The sequence below is a fragment of the Spea bombifrons genome, chromosome 5, assembly GCF_027358695.1.
Source record: "Spea bombifrons isolate aSpeBom1 chromosome 5, aSpeBom1.2.pri, whole genome shotgun sequence".
Lineage (NCBI taxonomy): Eukaryota > Metazoa > Chordata > Amphibia > Anura > Pelobatidae > Spea > Spea bombifrons.
Window position 1 is genome coordinate 4,262,301 of NC_071091.1, and position 19,012 is coordinate 4,281,312.

General features: G+C 41.6%; 1 protein-coding gene across 1 annotated transcript in view; it reads left to right on the forward strand.

Annotated features, from left to right (window-relative positions):
* The window catches only part of LOC128498026 (vasoactive intestinal polypeptide receptor-like), an 87,541-nt gene that overhangs the window by 15,939 nt on the left and 52,590 nt on the right, over nucleotides 1-19,012 (forward strand). Inside the window, exon 2 of the mRNA XM_053468296.1 lies at nucleotides 13,498-13,594. Coding sequence (XP_053324271.1) covers nucleotides 13,498-13,594 — 97 coding nt within the window. The remainder of the gene's footprint in view (nucleotides 1-13,497; nucleotides 13,595-19,012) is intronic.

Below are 19,012 nucleotides of genomic sequence, written 5' to 3' on the forward strand. Positions count from 1 at the left end.
TATTCCATATAGATGCCCCTTCTCTTTTAGAGACAAACATTCCAATTAATATGGAGTTCTGGGGGTTCCTGCTCATCTTATTTTCATTTAGTTTTTTATTTGTATTTTATCATTTTTATACAATATTTTCATGGCATGTCTTCGGCCTCCATGGCTGGGAGAAACCGCTCTAGTTGTGGATGACTGTCCCCGCCAGTTGGGACTGTTGGCTGCTATTGTAACATCAGCAGGACATGAGATTTATATGTGTGGTGTATGATGTCATTGAGGCTGCCATGACATCATTACTCTACCGTGTTAAGGTCGCACCTTAGGACCCAACAATTTAGTCTCCGTCCTCCGAGCGTGTGCTTTGACCAGGAAAGTCTCGTCGGAGGCGGTGGACCGACGTGCACATGAGTAAACGGCATTAACCCCTTCATGACAAAGCCCATATGTGTACCGGCTCACAATACATTGTTTTTAATGGGTTTAAGAACAACCCATTGTCCTTTTAAGGGGTTAATCAAACAACGCTTAGAAAGTAAATGTCTGAAGCCAACGTCCCATCGGCTCCCGGTGTTTACAAGTTCAGAAAGATATCCACATCTTCTCGGCGTAGCTGCGTTCTGTATCCAGGGTCATGCGATGCTTATCTGCGGAGTAATTACCGTATTTTTCGCTCCATAAGACGCAGTTTTTTTCCTCCCAAAGTAGGATGAAAAATCAGCCGCGTCTTATGGAGCGAAGATGCAGGCAGGGAGGGGGGGGCAACGATATACCGTATTTATCGGCGTATAACACGCACTTTTTTAACTAAAATCCGGAGCTTAAACCCTACCTGCGTGTTATACGCCGATAAATCCGGGGTCGCAACTGAGGCAGGCGGCGGCGGCGGCCGCCAGCAGAGGAGTCCTGGATTTCTGCCAGTCAGGGGGGCCCAAGGGGTGCCGAGCGGTTGCTGAAGACAACCGCTCGGCAACTCTCGGGCCCCCCTGCCTGACAGATATACAGGAATCCTTTGCTGGCGGCCGCCGCCGCCGCCGCCGCCGCCGCCGCCACCGCCACCGCCGCCGCCGCCGCCACCGCCACCGCCGCCTGCCTCAGCGCTTCGACTCCTGTGTTGGAAGCGTTTGTCTCGGGTGCCGGCGCTTTACGCTGGGCGCTCAGCAGTGAAGTGCCGGCACCCGAGACAAACGCTTCCAACACAGGAGTTTAAGGTAAGTGACCGGGGCGGGGGGGGGAGATCCTGAGAAGGGGGGGTTAGGGAGTTAGAGGGGAGATCCTGAGAAGGGGGGGTTAGGGAGTTAGAGGGGAGATCCTGAGAAGGGGGGGTTAGGGAGTTAGAGGGGAGATCCTGAGAAGGGGGGGTTAGGGAGTTAGAGGGGAGATACTGAGAAGGGGGGTTAGGGAGGGAGGTCTTACTGTGTCTGTGTGTGTCTTACTGTGTGTGTGTGTGTCTTACTGTGTGTGTGTGTGTCTTACTGTGTGTGTGTGTGTCTCACTGTGTCTGTGTGTGTCTTACTGTGTTCATAGCTTATTCAGTTATTGTAATAAATATTTTAGCCCATTTTTTAGCTCAAAATATTTTTTCCTTTTTTTTCTCCTCTAAAATCTAGGTGCGTCTTATCAGCAGGTGCGTCTTATAGAGCGAAAAATACGGTATGTTCGAGCGGACGATTAAATGCTTCGAAGAAATATTGGCGGTAACCGAAGAACGTGGAGATGGCTAGATTACGCGGGGGGGGGGGGTGTATATAACCAGATTAAATATTTTTATTAAAGCCGGCGAGCGTTTACGTGAAAGTGACATCAGGGAGCCGACGTCGAGCCGTTCCATGCTTCTGCAGAATGAAGAGGTTTTTATATCTAGATCTTTATGGGGTAAAACGAGCTTATTGGCAGAATTCTGACGATTAAATAAACGGCCCTTAAATGTAAATCGTAAAAAGGATGTTTTAGTGTCTTGGTAGGATATGGAATGGTTATAAAAGAGAAAAAAAAATCACACCAGTGTCTGAAAAGCTAACCCGTTTTTGCTGGATCTGTGCTTTTTTTTTTTAATAATATTTGCACATTTTTTTTTTGAATATTTTTTTATACATGTGTAACATTTAAAGGGACAGTCCAGCCATTATCTGTACTTTAGTGCATATGATAGCTGTGCTGTGTTGTCGCCTTTGGAAATCCATGGGGGAAGGGGGGTTCTGCACACCCCTACCCATGCATTTGCCCCTTTCCTCACCCCCTATTTTTCAGATGAACTCATCTCCCTGCGCATGATATGCTTCCTACCAGTCAGCCCCCCGTGTGCCTGCCACTGATTGGCTGCCCCAAGCAGCCAATCTGTATAACTAATAGTCAGTCCAAAGAGGTGTTGGAGAGCTGCAGCTCCGAGGCTGCAGCTTCTCCATCAGATTTTATTTTTTATTATTGGCTTGGGACATCAAGCTTGTCAATTTTTAATGGAATTAATTCTCTAAAAGAGACACTTTAGCATAATGGTTGTTATCTTTTAACTGTTTAACATAATGCAGATTCTATATGTGTGTGTGTGTGTGTGTGCATAATGTATATACACACGAAACCTTAGAGTTTTTTTTATTATTTTGTTAATTATCAAGATTATAAACATGAATTATCCCTTTTTGCTGCATTCAAAATTAATTTTCAATCCTCGGAAAAGAAATCTAACAGCCTCCAGTCATCTCTGCGCGTCTGTCTGCGGCGTTTTTCCCAAGAGATAATTTTATTTATTCTATAAAATATTTTGCTTCTCAGTTCAAGTGTAAAAAGAAATGCCTCCGCGCTGCTCCGGGGGAGATAACTAAATAAATCTTACAAATATTTTAGCATGTGTTACTGTGTGTGTCTGCCGTGTATGTGCAGTGTTCGGGTGTGTATTTGCACGGTGTACAGGTGAGGATCTCTGTGTGGATGCATATACCGTATATATGAATATAAGGGATCCTTATGCCATTTATTTTTATATATTTTAACGGATACCATAGCTTTTTGGTCCCATTAGTTTCTCACGGTGTCCCCCTGCAAATGCACTCTGCAAAATACCCCCGACATGCATTTGCCCCTTTTTGTTTTGGGGCTGAAAACATTTTCTTGCATGTAATATGCCGGTCAACTCCAGGGCTGACTTTGGGGCCGCTGTGGATGGGACCCCAGTGTGCATGCCTGGAAAGCGCGCCTATTAATTTCAATGAGAGCGCTTTCCTGCCACGGATTGGCTGCCTTTTTTTTTTTTTTACCCTAAACAGTCCATTTAACTATACAGAAGCAGGAATTCTCCCCTTTCCCAAAATGTCATCTTCTTAAAAGTATCCACCATCTGTTGAGGGATTAATCCATGGAACATATTTTCTTTTTAGTTTTTTTTCCCTTTAATTTTACAAGTTACTGTTCAATATTTAATTTTTCCATCCGTTCCATTATTTCTTTATTTTTTTTTCTTCACTTTTCCTGAATTCCAAATTCCCCATCGGGCTTCATGGATAATTCCAGCTCCGTCTCCGCTCTACCCTTTTTTATTATTATTAGTGAAATAATGAATCCGTTCTGGATATCGTCGCTCAGCACGAGTCCTGTTCTTGGAATTATTGGAACCGCTGACATACGACGTTGGATATTTTTACGTTTATTGGGCAAAAAAAAAAAAATAAAAAAAATTCTTAAACTGCTGCCACATTGTATCCATTTACATTATTTCATTGTATAATTTATACACCGGCTCATGGACGGAGCTTCCGAAGGGGCTCAAACATTGCCGTGGACGTCTTGGACAAGACCTGTACGGATTGTTAATTAACAATTCCTTTTGTTCCCGTGCGGTTTTGTGGTTAGTCACAGCCGGTGTGTTGTGTGGACTTGCCCGGTGGCTTCTTGCAGTTTATTTCCCCTTGGTGAACTCGAGCCATGATGACTAAGCTCCCTCGCTAACGCTCAACGTGATCCTCGACATCTTATCTGCCATCTAAGCTTTATTTTGTGCTATTTACTGTTTACAGAGGCCGCATATTGTAAGGTTGCTATGTTCAGCCTGGAGTTTACATACAAAAAAAAAGGGAATGGCTCAGCTTGGGATGTTTCGGATCCTTGAGAGTAGACTTTCTGGGCACCCTGGGCAATCGGGAGAATGCGTTGTCCCCTAGTCCTTGCCGTTGGCATTGTAGCCCTTTGGAGACATTAATGAGTTAAGCTTGGATAGGCTGAGCGGGCAGAGACTTCTAACCCAACTTCTTGCATCATGAGGCAGTCATGATAAAACACATGACATCATTACTCTTCAGTGATGTCACCTCAACTGCAACTTGCACGTTTAAAACACTTAAGAATTTACATGAGCTCCAGCGTTTTGTACGTACTGTAATACATTTATTTTCTTTGTCAAAAAACAGGGTTCCGAAGCAGCCAATCACTGGCAGGAAAGATCTCCCTACTTCCTGTAGGCAGGGTTAATGTTGGAGCCCCCCCTAGATGTGTTGAAGAGCATCAATAATTTGTCAGGGAAAGCTCACTTGTCATGTGTCACAGGCTGTGATATGATGTCATAGTAGTTGAAAAAAAGCTACTTTAATGTTTCTTTATGCGATTAACCCTTAATAGGAAAGAATAACATGACATCAGCTGAGGTTCATTTGCTTAATGTGCACAGTTATTTTGTCAAAGTGGAACAGCACCTTTAAACACGCTGAAGTATTTTTGGTGTGTAAATGTGGTATTGTGTGTGTCTTTTTTTTCCCAAGCACAGTCAGGATGGTTTCTCAGAATAGACAAGATCTCTCGTGGTGAAGACGATATCTGCTGTTTACAGAAGACACCCAGGAACCGTATGAAATATAAATGTTTAAAGTAGCAAACCATGAAATGGTCATCCTGGGTGGGCAATAGGGTTACCAGAGCCAATATGAGGTGGGGGGGTGGCCTTAACAATGCCCCTGGCATCCCCGCCGTGGTCCCATGCGCTCGCCCATAAGTGTAACACATTATTTGCCATCACAATCAAAAAGGTTTGCACTTTGGTATTGAAGAGGTTAAATACACACACACACTCGAGCACTGGAAGAGGTTAACCACGCAGACACACAGAGGGTTTGCACTCCTGCGCTGAAGAGGTTAACCACAGACAGACTTCACACATATGGGGGGTTTGTACTCCAGCGCTGAATAGGTTAACTAAATGCACTCATTCCCTTGGATACACTGGATCAAAGTCTGCAGCCTCAGCCGTCCGGCCCCATTCGGCCCCCGTCTAGTTGCCAGTTTCTCCTGCTGTAAAGACTCAAACCTTAATCAGTCGTTGGTCTCGTCTTAGATTCAGGAGCCGTATGTCTACCCATGCATGTTTAATACCCTCACTGTATTACCCTCTACCACCTCTGCTGGGAGGCTTTTCCACTTTACTACCACCCTCTCTGTAAAACATCCGTTCATTACATTCTGCTGTGAGAATAAAGCCGCTCAGGGTATCCAACTGGATACTGAAGGAAAACAAGTGGTTACGCTGGTCAGATACTAGCCAGTTGGCATCTCTAGCGGGGAAACTGCTGACCCCTCTCTGCCTGTGTTTTCTGTATTGCCTTCGGGATATATGTAATTGCATTACCCTCAGTGAGCCGTGCAGAGCGGCCGCACAGTAGGGTTGGGAAAGGCTCGAGCCGCGTTGTTTATTGCGAACCAACAGGAAGCCAATTGGATATGAGATGAGACCGAAACAAGTCTCTGCTCCTCGGCGCCTGCTAAACGCTGCAGCTTTCTGCCAGTCTTATTACCCAGCAGATAAATACGCACAAGACTGTCCAGCAGTCTCTTTCTCAGAAATCATAAAACAAACATACCCTCCAGGGCCTGGCCTTAGAGTGCTCTATAGGGCCAATCATGAAAGGGTTAAGCAGGCCTGTATTATGCATAATTTAATGGGTGAGAAGACTCAAGAAAAATAACTATACATTATACAGGGCATCCCACTGATTTAAGTACACATGTCAGGCAAGCTTTTCCTGCAGCAGAAGCTCTTTGGGATCACGCGTGTGGTATGCGTCTGTAATGTATGTTACCGTGTGTTAAAAAGGAGTTAATAAAGCTTGAGATTGGGTGACTTCTTCAGTTAACTGTGAGAGCATGCGAGTTGGCAAAAAAAAAAGCTTTCAGCATGTTGCAAGATGTATCTGAATACCCTCTGTTGCCAACCTGTATTTGCATGCGAAAGAATGAAGTCTCCAGTTAAAAAAAAGTATGATTCATTCATTCACAAGTTTCTTCTGAGTTGCGCGCTAACCCCTGACGTGGGAAGCATTGAGCCCTTCGTGAACCTACCCCTTGCTTCCATCATGTACCAGTGGCACAGTAGATTAATCTTTGGACCCCTATATGACCCTCAGCCCCCCATTCCACCATCGATGTATGATGGTGGCAGAGAGTATACAAAATGTTTTTACCAATATTCCAATTCCTAATTTAAATTTAAATTTATAAAATATTTTTCCTAACATGTTCTTACACATTATCGGTGGTTTTAGGTCTCTAGAACCCTGCGATACTCTCATACCCAGCAAACATTCTGACCTCCTAGAAAAGAGGGGCATCAGGGGAGGAAAGAGGGGCACAAGCAGGGCCGGCCCGACAATGGAGCCGAGTGGGGCAACCGCTCCACTTTGCCGCCCCAAGCCCCCTTTTTTTTAATTTTTTTTTTTTAAGCGAAAGTGAGTGAAAGGGGCGCCGAGTGGTTGTCGCTTACCAAGCTGTCAGTACCCGCTTGGCGCCCCTCTCTCTCTCTCCTCTGCAGCGAGTCTCCCTGTTTGGTCTCAGTGCCGGCTTGTAATGTTGAGCGCCCGAAGATGACCTCATTTCCAGCGCTCAGCATTACAAGCCGACTTGAAAGGTAAGTACGGGGGGGGGAGAGGAAGGGTAGATAATGGGAGGGTGGCGGCAGGGATGGAGGGAGAGGAAGGGTAGATAAGGGGGGGGGCGGCATTTTAAAATTTGCCCCAGGCGCAATTTTGTCTTGGGCCGGCCCTGGGCACAAGAGTTCTTAAACATTTTTCTATTAGAATTTTTTTTTACTACTTCTTAAGAAGGGGTTCTAGAGTACAAATCCAGCTCTGGTTCCTTTGTGGTTCGTGAGCCAAGTAGAGCTTTCAGCAGGGATGCGAGAGAGAGATTTCCTTTATTTAAAACAAATAATGTTTATTTAATCGCTAATTGTCCAAATTGCTTCGTCCTCGGTCTTCTCAGTGATAGAAAGGTCACTGGAGATCGGCAGAGGAAACAGCTGTGTTAGAGGCAACTGCTCTAAGCCGTTTGACTCTCTGCGTTGGTGTTTATCGAATGAACGGGCAGTCGTTTGCCAGAAGCGAAACCACCCCACGGACGTAATGGGGGAAATTCAATTTAATGGGGTCTGTCCAGGTTGGATGGCGGATCGCTGCGTGGAGGTAGAACCTTGTGTGCGAGGAAGGAGCGTTGGAACCGACGGCGACCTTTCTATGGGGCTTAAAGTTTGTAGGAGAAGTTCCAACGTACCGTTCTTATTATTTTTTACATGGGAGAAGTGGAACAGCAGAAGTAGCAGAGGTCAAAACATGCGCGGGATAGGCATACGGCTCCTTAATCTAAGGCGAGACCAACGACTGATTAAGGTTTGAGTCTTTACAGCAGGAGAAACGGGCGACTAGACGGGGGCTGATCTGCCAGCAGGTTCTGTCTTCTTCTTACTGATCCCGTAACATTCTAAACAGATTCTTATTCGATCAATGTCCCTGTTTGACTCATATACTAGAAAGTAATTACACTACTGTTGAAAAGTTTGGGGTCACTTCGAAATTTCCTTGTTCCTGAAAGAAAAGAAGATTTTGTCCATTAAAATAACATGAAAAGGATCAGAAATCCAGCGCAGACGGGGTTAATGTTGTAAATGACTATTGTAGCTGGAAATGGCTGATTTTTAATGGAATCTCTTCATAGTCGTACAGAGACCCTTTATCACTCCCATCACTCCTGGGTTCCAATGGCCCTTTATCACTCCCATCACTCCTGTGTTCCAATGGCCCTTTATCACTCCCATCACTCCTGTGTTCTAATGGCCCTTTATCACTCCCATCACTCCTGTGTTCCGACGGCCCTTTATCACTCCCATCACTCCTGTGTTCCAATGGCCCTTTATCACTCCCATCACTCCTGTGTTCCAATGGCCCTTTGTCATTCCCATCGCTCCTGTGTTCCAATGGCCCTCTATCACTCCCATCACTCCTGTGTTCCAATGGACCTTTATCACTCCCATCACTCCTGTGTTCCAATGGCCCTTTATCACTCCCATCACTCCTGGGTTCCAACGGCCCTTTATCACTCCCATCACTCCTGTGTTCCAATGGCCCTTTATCACTCCCATCACTCCTGTGTTCCAATGGCATGTTGTTCGCTGATCCAAGTTTAAGTTTAAAAGGCTAATTGATCGTTAGAACCATTTTGTAATTATGTTACAGCCAGAAATTACTTTGTTTTCCATGAAAGCTGCCGAGTGACCCCAAACTTGTAAAAGAAAGTGTATTTTCCGTACAAACATTGTATCTCTATTGTTGCCCTAAATAAATTGGCCATAAAAAAAGTCTAAAAAGTACAGTAAGTATTAAAGGTGCTGTTCCACTGGCACTGCTGAATTGTTTATACTTTTGTAGTATGTGTTAGAAAAAGAAATACAAACAATATTAACTCAAAATTAATATACAAAATGTATATACTAGAGGAGCACAAACTTAACGACTATACTATATATATATATATATATATATATATATATATATATATATATATATATATATATATGCACAGTATATATATATATTTATTTTAAATTACTTAAGGAAATGAATTTGCCGTAATTGCTTTCTGTGCTTTTATTTAACTTATTGATTTTAAGTCAATAACGTCATTAACGAGATACAGGGCCACAAAGGCAAACATTTTCGTTATTAGTAAAGTTCACTGCAAAATTATTTCCAGTGTATTTAGATTTTCAAATACCTAACAATAAATTGTTTTCCTAAATTAATAATTATACTCCATTCCTTCATTATATTATAATTAAAATGCAACGTTTGTTACATAAGAGTACTTGCTGCTAATATTTTAAGTACCCAAAAGAAATTTTTTATTAAATAAATAACAAAATAAAATTATATATATTTCATAGAATGATTCCATGGTACTGGCCTTTTAAATCACAAAATGTTCAGTCTGTTGGTACGATGATTATTTAATTTTTTTTTTTTTGCTAAAGATTAGGTTTGTGGCAAAAAGTGGCCCCACCACAATTACCTGCTAAATTTCCCTTCTTAAAGATTGTTTTTTCTAAAAAAAAAAAAAAAAATAGTGAATCCCTACCCTTGCAAAGACTCTGTGAGCCAATCAACAACAATCAGCAACTTAACTTCCTGTTCTCTCCCATATTGTTAACATAGCTGCTTCCATTGTATCTACACTTGGTGTATTTTGGACTGTAAAATGTAATATTGTGTAATATTCAAAGATGATTAAATGAGGCATCTACAATGGCTACTTCCCATGTGTCTCACCTTAGCTGATAGGAAGCAGGTAGCATGTTCCGGGGGCCGACTGCCATGTTCCAAAGCATTACAGTAAATGGATCCACATTTCCAAGTAATATGCCGTCTTCATTCCTTAACACTTAATAATTCATACACCCCTGCAAGCTTGTGGGTGGCTAGGCTTCTTTTATCCCTGCTTATTAAAGTGAAATGGAAGCAACTTGGAAAACTGACGCGTTTCGCACCTTAGCACTTAATGACTCACTAGCTCCGGGTGATAATTGACAAGGGCAGCTGACGAGGGTGGGAGAGCTCGACGTGTGATAGCGAAATGCCATTCCTAGCGCCTCTGAATGTCCACACCATTCACAAAAAAACAAGGATTTATTGCTCTAAAATTGTGCTTCTGATTTTTTAATTTTTTTTAGGGAATAATTTTTATTTATATAATAAAATATATAGCGCTGCTTCATATGATAGAGATCAGTTAAAGTTTCATCCATGCAGAATATCACCTTTTTATAGTAGCGGGGGACGGATATTTGCTGATAATATTCTTTTAAAAAATAAAAAAATTGGCCGATAACGTGACTTTTTTAAATTGTGTTTCTTCAGCTTCTTGGATTTATTTATGAAAATGTCTTGATTTATAGTTTCGCAACATTGTGGTTTTTGTATGTAACTTGATGCTTTGCCGGCTTAAGGAAACCGCATTTGACATTTGCTTTTTTATTAAAAGCATCTAGTCCGTTTTTTGCAGAACATAAGATTTATTTATTTGAAATATATTGGAATTAGGAAAAAATATATACTCGCTAGGAAGAAATGACCGATTTAACCATTATAGGCTTTTCAGGGCATGTAATCTGTCAGCAAACTGAAATTACAGTTATGTACACGAGACACAAGCATTTTTCTTTGACTTCTATGTTTTGTTTTTTTTTATCCCTGGTATCTGATTAAAAATAAGCTTTTACCCACTTGTAGTTTTTTTGCTGCCAGCTGCAAATCAGCCATTTGAATGAGTTCTCGCTCCGTTATCTGAGCCCCGGTGTACTAGACAAACACCCTGACTCCTTATCATACTGCCTGTGGGGATTATTAGAATGGCTCGGTCTTAATCACCGAGCTGGACATTGACTAAAGAAAGCCCCTCTTTCTTCCCGATTTCCTTTTTTTCTGGATTTGAGGGTATAACGGGGGTTCTACAGCCCAAAAATCCCTAAAATTTGTATATATTTATATAGCTAGTATAGTGTTTACATTTTTAACACGCATGGGATAGCCATACGGCTCCTGAATCTAAGACGAGACCAACGACTGATTAAGGTTTGAGTCTTCACAGCAGGAGAAACGGGAGACTAGACGGGGGCCGAATGGGGGCCGATCCGCCGGCAGATTCTATATTTTTGTAAGAGTCGGACATTGCGTCTGTTTTAGTAAACTTGTTTTCCCCCTTCTTTTATTATATTTATCTCCGCTGACACATAATAGCCTTTTTTTGTCCCGTCGCACCCTCTCTCTCTCGTTCTGTGCGGACTTGGAAACGGAAAATAATAATAATAATGACTTGAGCGGAGACGAGTGTCGGGTTCGCTGACATGTTACATCAAGCCGAGCGCGCTCATTCCGATCCACAATCCGCTTTTAGAACTTGCAATATTTTTCCGCAAGCGCACTCTTTTTTCATATTGACAAATATCGTGTTAAAAAAAAAAACCCCAAACAAACAAAATAGGGACTCGACGCGATAAAGCGAGTTCCAACACGTCTGTCGGCATCGCCGGAACAATCGATAAGAAACATTTCTGCGCTGAATCAGATCAGGGCTCGTTAAATATGATCCTTTCATTTATTTGTAGTTGGTCTGCCCAAAGCCAAGCTAATTACTTTGTGGGCAAACAAATTAGAAAAGGAGATTATGCCGAGGATTTAAGTCCCGTTTAAACTTTGGCCGTTTTCTGGAAAGGCCGGGCGGCTATTGTTCTGCCCGTAATCGGATTTTATTTGGAATCCATTAGCGGGGCCCTCGTATAGCAGGTACCTCGTTTTTATATAGAGATGGAGTTGGAGTTGGCCGTGGTGGAGGAACATGATCATGCGAAAGCAGTTCTTAAGTTTTTGTATACAAATATCTTGGGTTTCAAGGGTTTGCTAAGAGGCAACGGAAAGTTTTTGGAAGGAGACGGAGAGAGAGGTTTTTCTAACCGCCTGAGCAGCGGCGGCATGAGAAGTAAGGTCGATGTAGGAAGAGGAGTGGTGGCCAAGGGTCTTGTTGTTCAAGGAGACCCAAGAATCCAGATTTCGGTATCTCCTTGGTTAGTTGGTTGTGTTTTATTCATTTAAATGGCGAGCCGATGGAGACCCCCAAGATGTTGTATGTATTGAAAGACGTGTTGGCTAAGTTTCCAGTAGACCCAGACATCTTGACTTGAGGGCACTCGTTATGGAGGACCACCTCCGATGAACTTCTGCAGGACGCATTGCGCCAGCCCCGTATCACTCGCGCTTAACGCAGATAAAGTTTTCTCCTGAAGTTGGCGGGTCCATCCAGGTTCTTCTCGCAGGAAGTTCTGAATATGCCAAACAGAGACATTGCCTCCATGACAAAGGCGTGTGTGTGTAAGTATGTTGGTGTGTAAAATACACACGCACTGTGACATACTTACACACACGCTTTTTTGTACCTATACCTTAGTTGGTTCTAGACCGCTCTTCTGCTGCTTGTTCCCTCATGGTCCTTACACACGGTTTGCTTCTGCGCGCCTGGTGTTTGGGGTACTAGGCACAGGGCTCCCTGCAATGTGGGGGCCGCCATTACAGAAAGTACAGCCCCCCCACTGCAAAACCTTTGGCACAAGGAAGCAATTTCTTATCAATATGGTGACCTGGTGCCTGGGGTTTGCCGAACCCTGCTTTATGGCAATGCTAATGAAGTCCGTTCCTCCATAGACTTTCATTAGTCAGAGAGTCCTGCTGGGTGATTAAGACCGAGCCGTTCTATTGTTTCCCACAGGCAGTATCATAAGGAGTCGGGGGGTTTGTCTAGTAGATTGGAGCTCAGGTAACAGAGGGAGAACTGATGGCTAATATGCAGCTGCCTGAAAAGATTATATTATTGGGCAAAAAGAAGTAACAAAGTAATATTTTTGAAAATATTTTTTTTTCTGATACGAGGAATAAACCTAAATTTCTGAGATCCCTGTTAACATCAGTCTCCGTTCCCGAATTATCACAGTGACCCCATCGCTACCCCGTGAGCCGTAGGATTCCCACGTTTTGTCTCTGCCTGTCCGGTTTCATCCGTCCAGGTTAACCTAGATCTGCCGAAAGCTCCGTCCGGCACTGACCCGTCCCGCCGTGTCCTCCGCCGACACCCGTGTCTGATGTCATAGATCATTCCGTGTCATAGCCCTGATTTAATAAAACAAAGTATCTCTCCGTGATTGAGCGCCGCCTGTCATGATACATTAACTAATATCCTTTCAACGTATTTGTAAGGATCGGCGATTTTTCTCAGTAATGACACCGTTTTGGAGACGGAAAATATGTAGTTTGAAAACTTTTTTTTATACTGTGGTATAATTTGACGAGTGTGGCCTGTGCCCACAATGCAACCTCTACCAGGGCTTTAATCTAAAACTAGAGGGTCAGAGGCTTAGATGGAATGAAAGGAAGTTATACTTTACTCAGACGGTGGTAGATAAATGGAACAGCCTCCCAGCAGAGGTGGTAGGATAGTGGGATAGGGATATAGCTCTAGAATTTGGCAGACATCTCCCGGGTAGTGGGGATCATGGGTCCGTTGGGAAGATCCTCTGATCCCCCCCCCCTTCCGTCCAGCCCAGGAAGCTGTAAAATAAAATATTGGAGTGATTTATGGAACCTACCCTTGGCTGTTATGAATTAGGTGTCAGTTTCTGTGCCATTATTCCCTTTTTCACACCCGTTTTTTTGTCCTCAGGTGTTCTGCGTGCCGCCCGAATGCACCATCATGTTGTTAATTCAGAAAAAACAGGACGATTGTTTCAGGTACATGGAGAGCGAAAACCACACATCGGGTACGTATGAGCTGTCTGCTATATGTTTTCTGCCAATTTATTGTATGAAAAAACTTTATCTTCCTCAAAAAAATATGGCCAAATTCGTCTCCGATTCCCTGCATGATTTTTCCTCTCCCCTGACGCCAAGTTGCTGATCGTCACCGATTGGTTCAGGCAGCCATGGTGTGCGTGGCAGGAATTTAGAAAATTGCTATTTTTGCCACGTCGAGTCACGGATGTGAGACAAAATATGTAAATATTACAGAATAATTACGCTGATCGAGAATAAGAGACGAGATGTTTTATTCATTATGGTTTGGTAGATTTATGCTAAAAGCTTGTGAAAGGAACAGTACCTGTTAAAAAAAAAAATTGTGTCAAAATACTGCTTTCTAAATATGATTATAATAATTTTTTTTTATTTATTTTTTTTTTTTTTGCTGGGAACACTTCATTGCCATGTGACACAGAAGCAGGCACTGATAGGTGGTTGTTGTTGTTGCCATAAACATTCCAAAAAAGCCTGTTTTTCAAATTAAATCTTCATTTCAAAGAATAATAAAACCAAAGATCTGCTAAGGTTTATCCGCTTAATCGGAGAATGTGCTTTTTCTACAAGGACGTTTAAGTGTTAATATTGCTGACGGCAGATCGGCCCCATCCGGCCCCCGTCTAGTCGCCCCTTTCTCCTGCTGTAAAGACTCGAACCTTAATCAGTCGTGGGTCTCGTCTTAGATTCAGGAGCCGTATGCCTATCCCACTACCGCCTCTGCTGGGAGGCTGTTCCATTTACCTACTACTCTTAGTCAATTAAAACTTTCTTTCATTCCATCTAAACCGCTGAATCTGGCCTCCTTGTTCTAACATTTCTCCTCCTTTTTAAACAAGCCCCTCTCCCGGACTTTGACTCCCGGGACTTGTCTCTGGATCCGCACACCTTCTGGCCGCGTCACAGAATAGGAAAGTTTATAAGCGTTTTGATTTAGCGCTCGGTTTAACGATCTGATTTTACTGCCAAATATGTTGTTATTGCTCCTCGTATCCCGTTTCTCTTGGGCTGGAATGACGGCACTTAAGGCTCTCGGAAATAATTTACAATGTATTGTGTTTTGTGTTCTTGGCTTCCCCGGCTGCGTTTCGTAGAGTTAATGCCGCCCCCCCCCTCGAATTTTTTTATTAATTTATTTTTATTCGGTGTCGTAGCTGCTATTGGAAAACACTGTTAATAATATTAATTGTTCGCACGCCAGCAACTTCATGATTCCATAAATCACGGCGCCTGCGCACGTGCAATTAAAATCATTTTAATGTGTTTCCATGTAAATGCGGATCCATAGAAACGAAATATACCTAAATATATGTTTAAAAAAAAAAAAGGGAGGGTGGCACAAATGACATCCTGGAAGGAAAAAAAAAAATTAAAAAAAAAAATAAAAAATTATAATAATAATAAAAAAATAAAAAATTAAAATACATAAAAAAGCCCCAAACTTGTGAATAAATGAAGGATTAGAAATCCTCATTCCTGGTACTGCTGAATTCCCCAACCCTTCCCAAAAATAACTGTATAATCGCATGACGTTTTGACACTTTCGTAGTTTTTCTCGGGAACACTAAATTGTCATGTGACATAAAAGCAGGCACTCATAGGTTGTTGCTTAGAAACCGAAAACGTTTCTTAAAACGTTTCTGTCTTCGCGTCTTTAGGTGATTGGCAGTGTGTTGAAGTCGATATAAAAACCGCGGTGACGGTCTTGCTCCGGTATACACTAGCGTTCAAAAGTTTGGGGTCACTTAGAAACTTCCTTGTTTCTGAAAGAAAAGCACATTTTGTCCATTAAAATAGCATGACACCGATCAGAAATCCAGCGCAGATGGGGTTAATGTCGTAAATGATTATTTTTCCTCCATTCCAAAAATATGCACATTTTGTGACATTTCATTTAAAATTGCGTGGCTTTGACACAGAGAAAACTGGTAACAGATTTAATACTTTTTAATAATTCTAAAGTGTATTTAGACCTGAAGGTCCATTTCTTTCGCTTTTTTTCTGTGCAATAAAGGAAAATGTAATTTTTTTGGACGTATAAAACCAATAAAAATAAAAGGGCCAGGAACACTTGAATTTAGAAACATCACATTAAAAAACAGCCATTAAAAAATAATAAGTTATTTGGCTTGGGCGTAATTTTGCTCCATTTTTTAGTAGACCTCATAATTTGAACCATAGTTACATTCCTATAGCTATATATAAAAAAAAAAAGGCATCTTTGATCTACGCATTTGTTTCTTTTTTATACCGTATATTAAAAAATATATATATTTTGTTATTTATTTTGTTTTTATTTGAGTTGGATGTAATTTTGCCTTTTTTTTTAATATTATTAAATTTGAAATTTATTTGTATTGGACACAAAGTTGTTCCAGATTTTTTAGTAGACGCCATAATTTGAACTGTAGTTGGCTAAAAGACGAGCTTTCATTTATTATTATTTATTATTATGGCAGTTGGACATATTTCATTTATTTATTTTTTTACTCATTAGCAAGGGGGGGGGAAGAAGCCAATGAGAAAGCAGCTTTAATGTATTATCTTTTATATAATTATTTTGTAGTAGTGTTTCAGTGACCGTTTCATTACCTACTTGCTCTTGATAAGTCGTATAAGTCCCATAAACAGCCTTTGTTAAGCCACACCCCTAGCCACACCCTTAACCACACCCCCTAAAACAAGAGTGCTCCGTTCAGCCTTTTAAAATGGGGGGAGGGGTACGTAAAATACCTCAGCCCTGGATTTTTCCTAAAAATGCAGCTTTTTAGAAATTAAAGTTTATGACGAAATGAATTCTCTGAGAATAAGAGACACGGACGGGGTTTTTTTATAGGGCTGTCGTCTCGTAACGTGTCTCGTATCGCCTGTTCCGAGCTTATTGTTTGAAAACCTCTTTCTTTGTCTTTATTCTCTTTAACAAATATCCAGATTTCCCAAGGGAGCGAATCCCGACAGCGGTCACTTTATCTTAATTGTTTTGAAGTCCTCGGAGAAAACGACTTATCCATCAGTTTTGTTATCTTAACGAGGTCCGGCGAAGCCGTACCTGGAAATCCCGGAAAACCATTGATTTTTCTTTTGCGCGGCTGTCCTCTGAAGCGCATTAATCTCCTTAAATGCTTTTCTGTTCGTTATCTAATGATACGGAATTCAATAGGATTCAATTTTGTGCTGATTGTGTGTGTTTTTTAATATCCATATGTTTAATTACCAAATATAATAAATGGAATGTTCGCTCGCGACCGACCGACACAACGCTGCGCTGAGATCAGCCTGGAATAATCGATACACTATATGTATTTTGGCAGCCGTACTTATGGTGTGTGTGTGTATGTATATATATAATATATAAATATATATATATCTCTTGGGGAATAACAAGAATTGTACTTGCGGAAAGCTTTGGTGGACGTTGAGCAACGAGTGGGGTCTTTTTAAAAGCACATTTACTCCATTATTGTATTAAGAAAGCCGTTAAGCCAACGTAACCCTTACCTGTGAACAGACCGTACCTCCCAAGTGTCTCTCTTTAGTGGGGCCAGACCTTCTTTTGGCCCCATAGTTAGCGTATATGTGTATATATATGTGTGTGTGTGTGTATATATATCTATATATATATATATATATATATATATTATCTATCTATCTATCTATCTATCTATCTATCTATCTATCTATCTATCTATATATATATATATATCCCATGCAACCTTTTCCTCTCTTGATCCCCCTCTTTCCTCCCCTGATCCCCCTCTTTTCTAGAAGCTCAGAATGTTTGCTGGGTATGAGGGGATCGCAGGGTTCTACAGCCCTAAAAGCCCCGATAATGTGTATAGAAACAGCAGGAAACGGCTTTTTATATTCATTGGAATCCATTATTCTTCCTCAAAAAAAAAAAAACAAAACAAAAAAAACACCCTTCAGCGCAGCAATTTGTGCCCTCTGCACTGCTCTGGTTGGAGGAGGTCTGAGTGCTGTGATTTAATGCATGGTGGAGGAGCTTGTGAGGACCTACAATGGTAGGTTTATTTTACATCTCTTTACATGATGCGGCTCGTATCTGGTGGCATTTGTGGCACTCTTGGTGGATCAGCACCTTTTTAATCTTACAGGTCATGTGACAACCTGTAAAAATGCCCGGTGGCTGACAGCATCATAAACTTACCTTTATTGTGGCATAGGAGACGGCTTCGTGGATCTGGCCGGTATCCGTATCCATGTCGTTTAGTAGCCATTGGCCTTAAAGTGCCGGGGTCGTTTTTCTTCCCTGGCCTGGTCCTGTTACCATTTTGTTTTTAAAAGTTTGTACCTTATTAATTTACCAACACCATCGTTTTTATTTGATTTAATAATATAAGCTTCACCGTGAGTCATATGTAAAGAATTTAAGGCAAACCAGTAACATTTAAGCCAAAATTTTATTGCAACGAAACCTCTAGATATTTGGAAACCATTAAAATTCATTTCTCGTAAGTGTCTGACATCTTAACCATCTGGAAATAAAAATATATGTCTTGTACCATAAGGAGAGTATTTTTTTTAAATCTCGTATGGAATTGAAGGATACACACTACAGGTCAAAAGTTTGGGGTCACTGAGCGGTTTTCATGGAAAACCAGGACATTTCTGGCTGTAACATAATTACAAAAAGGGTTTTCTGACTAAATTAGCCTTTTAAACTTGGATCAGCGAACACAACGTGCCATTGGAACACAGGAGTGATAGGAGTGATAAAGGGCCATTGGAACACAGGAGTGATGGGAGTGATAAAGGGCCTCTGTACGCCTATGAAGAGATTCCATTAAAAATCAGACGTTTCCAGCTACAATAGTCATTTACAGCATTAACCCCATCTGCGCTGTATGCTTTTCCTGCAAAACCAGGAAAAATTGTTTGGAAAGGTTGTGTGTGCGTCTGTGTGTGTGTGTGTATATATATATATATATATATATATATCTATATATATCTTTTTTCCCCAAGAGATTAAATTAAGATACATATCGTATGGTGTTCATGGATTTTCCACAATGTGTGTTCATCCAACAACTTGTTTTCCATTTATTCTTTACGGTTATTGTCTGTGACTGACGGCCTAAAGACACTTTACGATAAGAGTTAATGTCAGCCATATGGTGGAATCTTTGAGATTCTGAGTGGTTCTATGTCAGAATTCAGAAAATTCCATAGCTCGATAGCACCGGCCGTCGATCTGTCTACAGCTGGATTTAATATTCCAGGCACACCTCGCTGTGACGCCTCCCCCGAGGGATAATTATTGATCAAAAACATGGCATAGGCTGCCATATTTAATCCGCAGAGAAATTCTGCTTCCTGCAAAAATACCTGCTACTTCCGAATACCCAACCAACCCTTACGAAAAAATT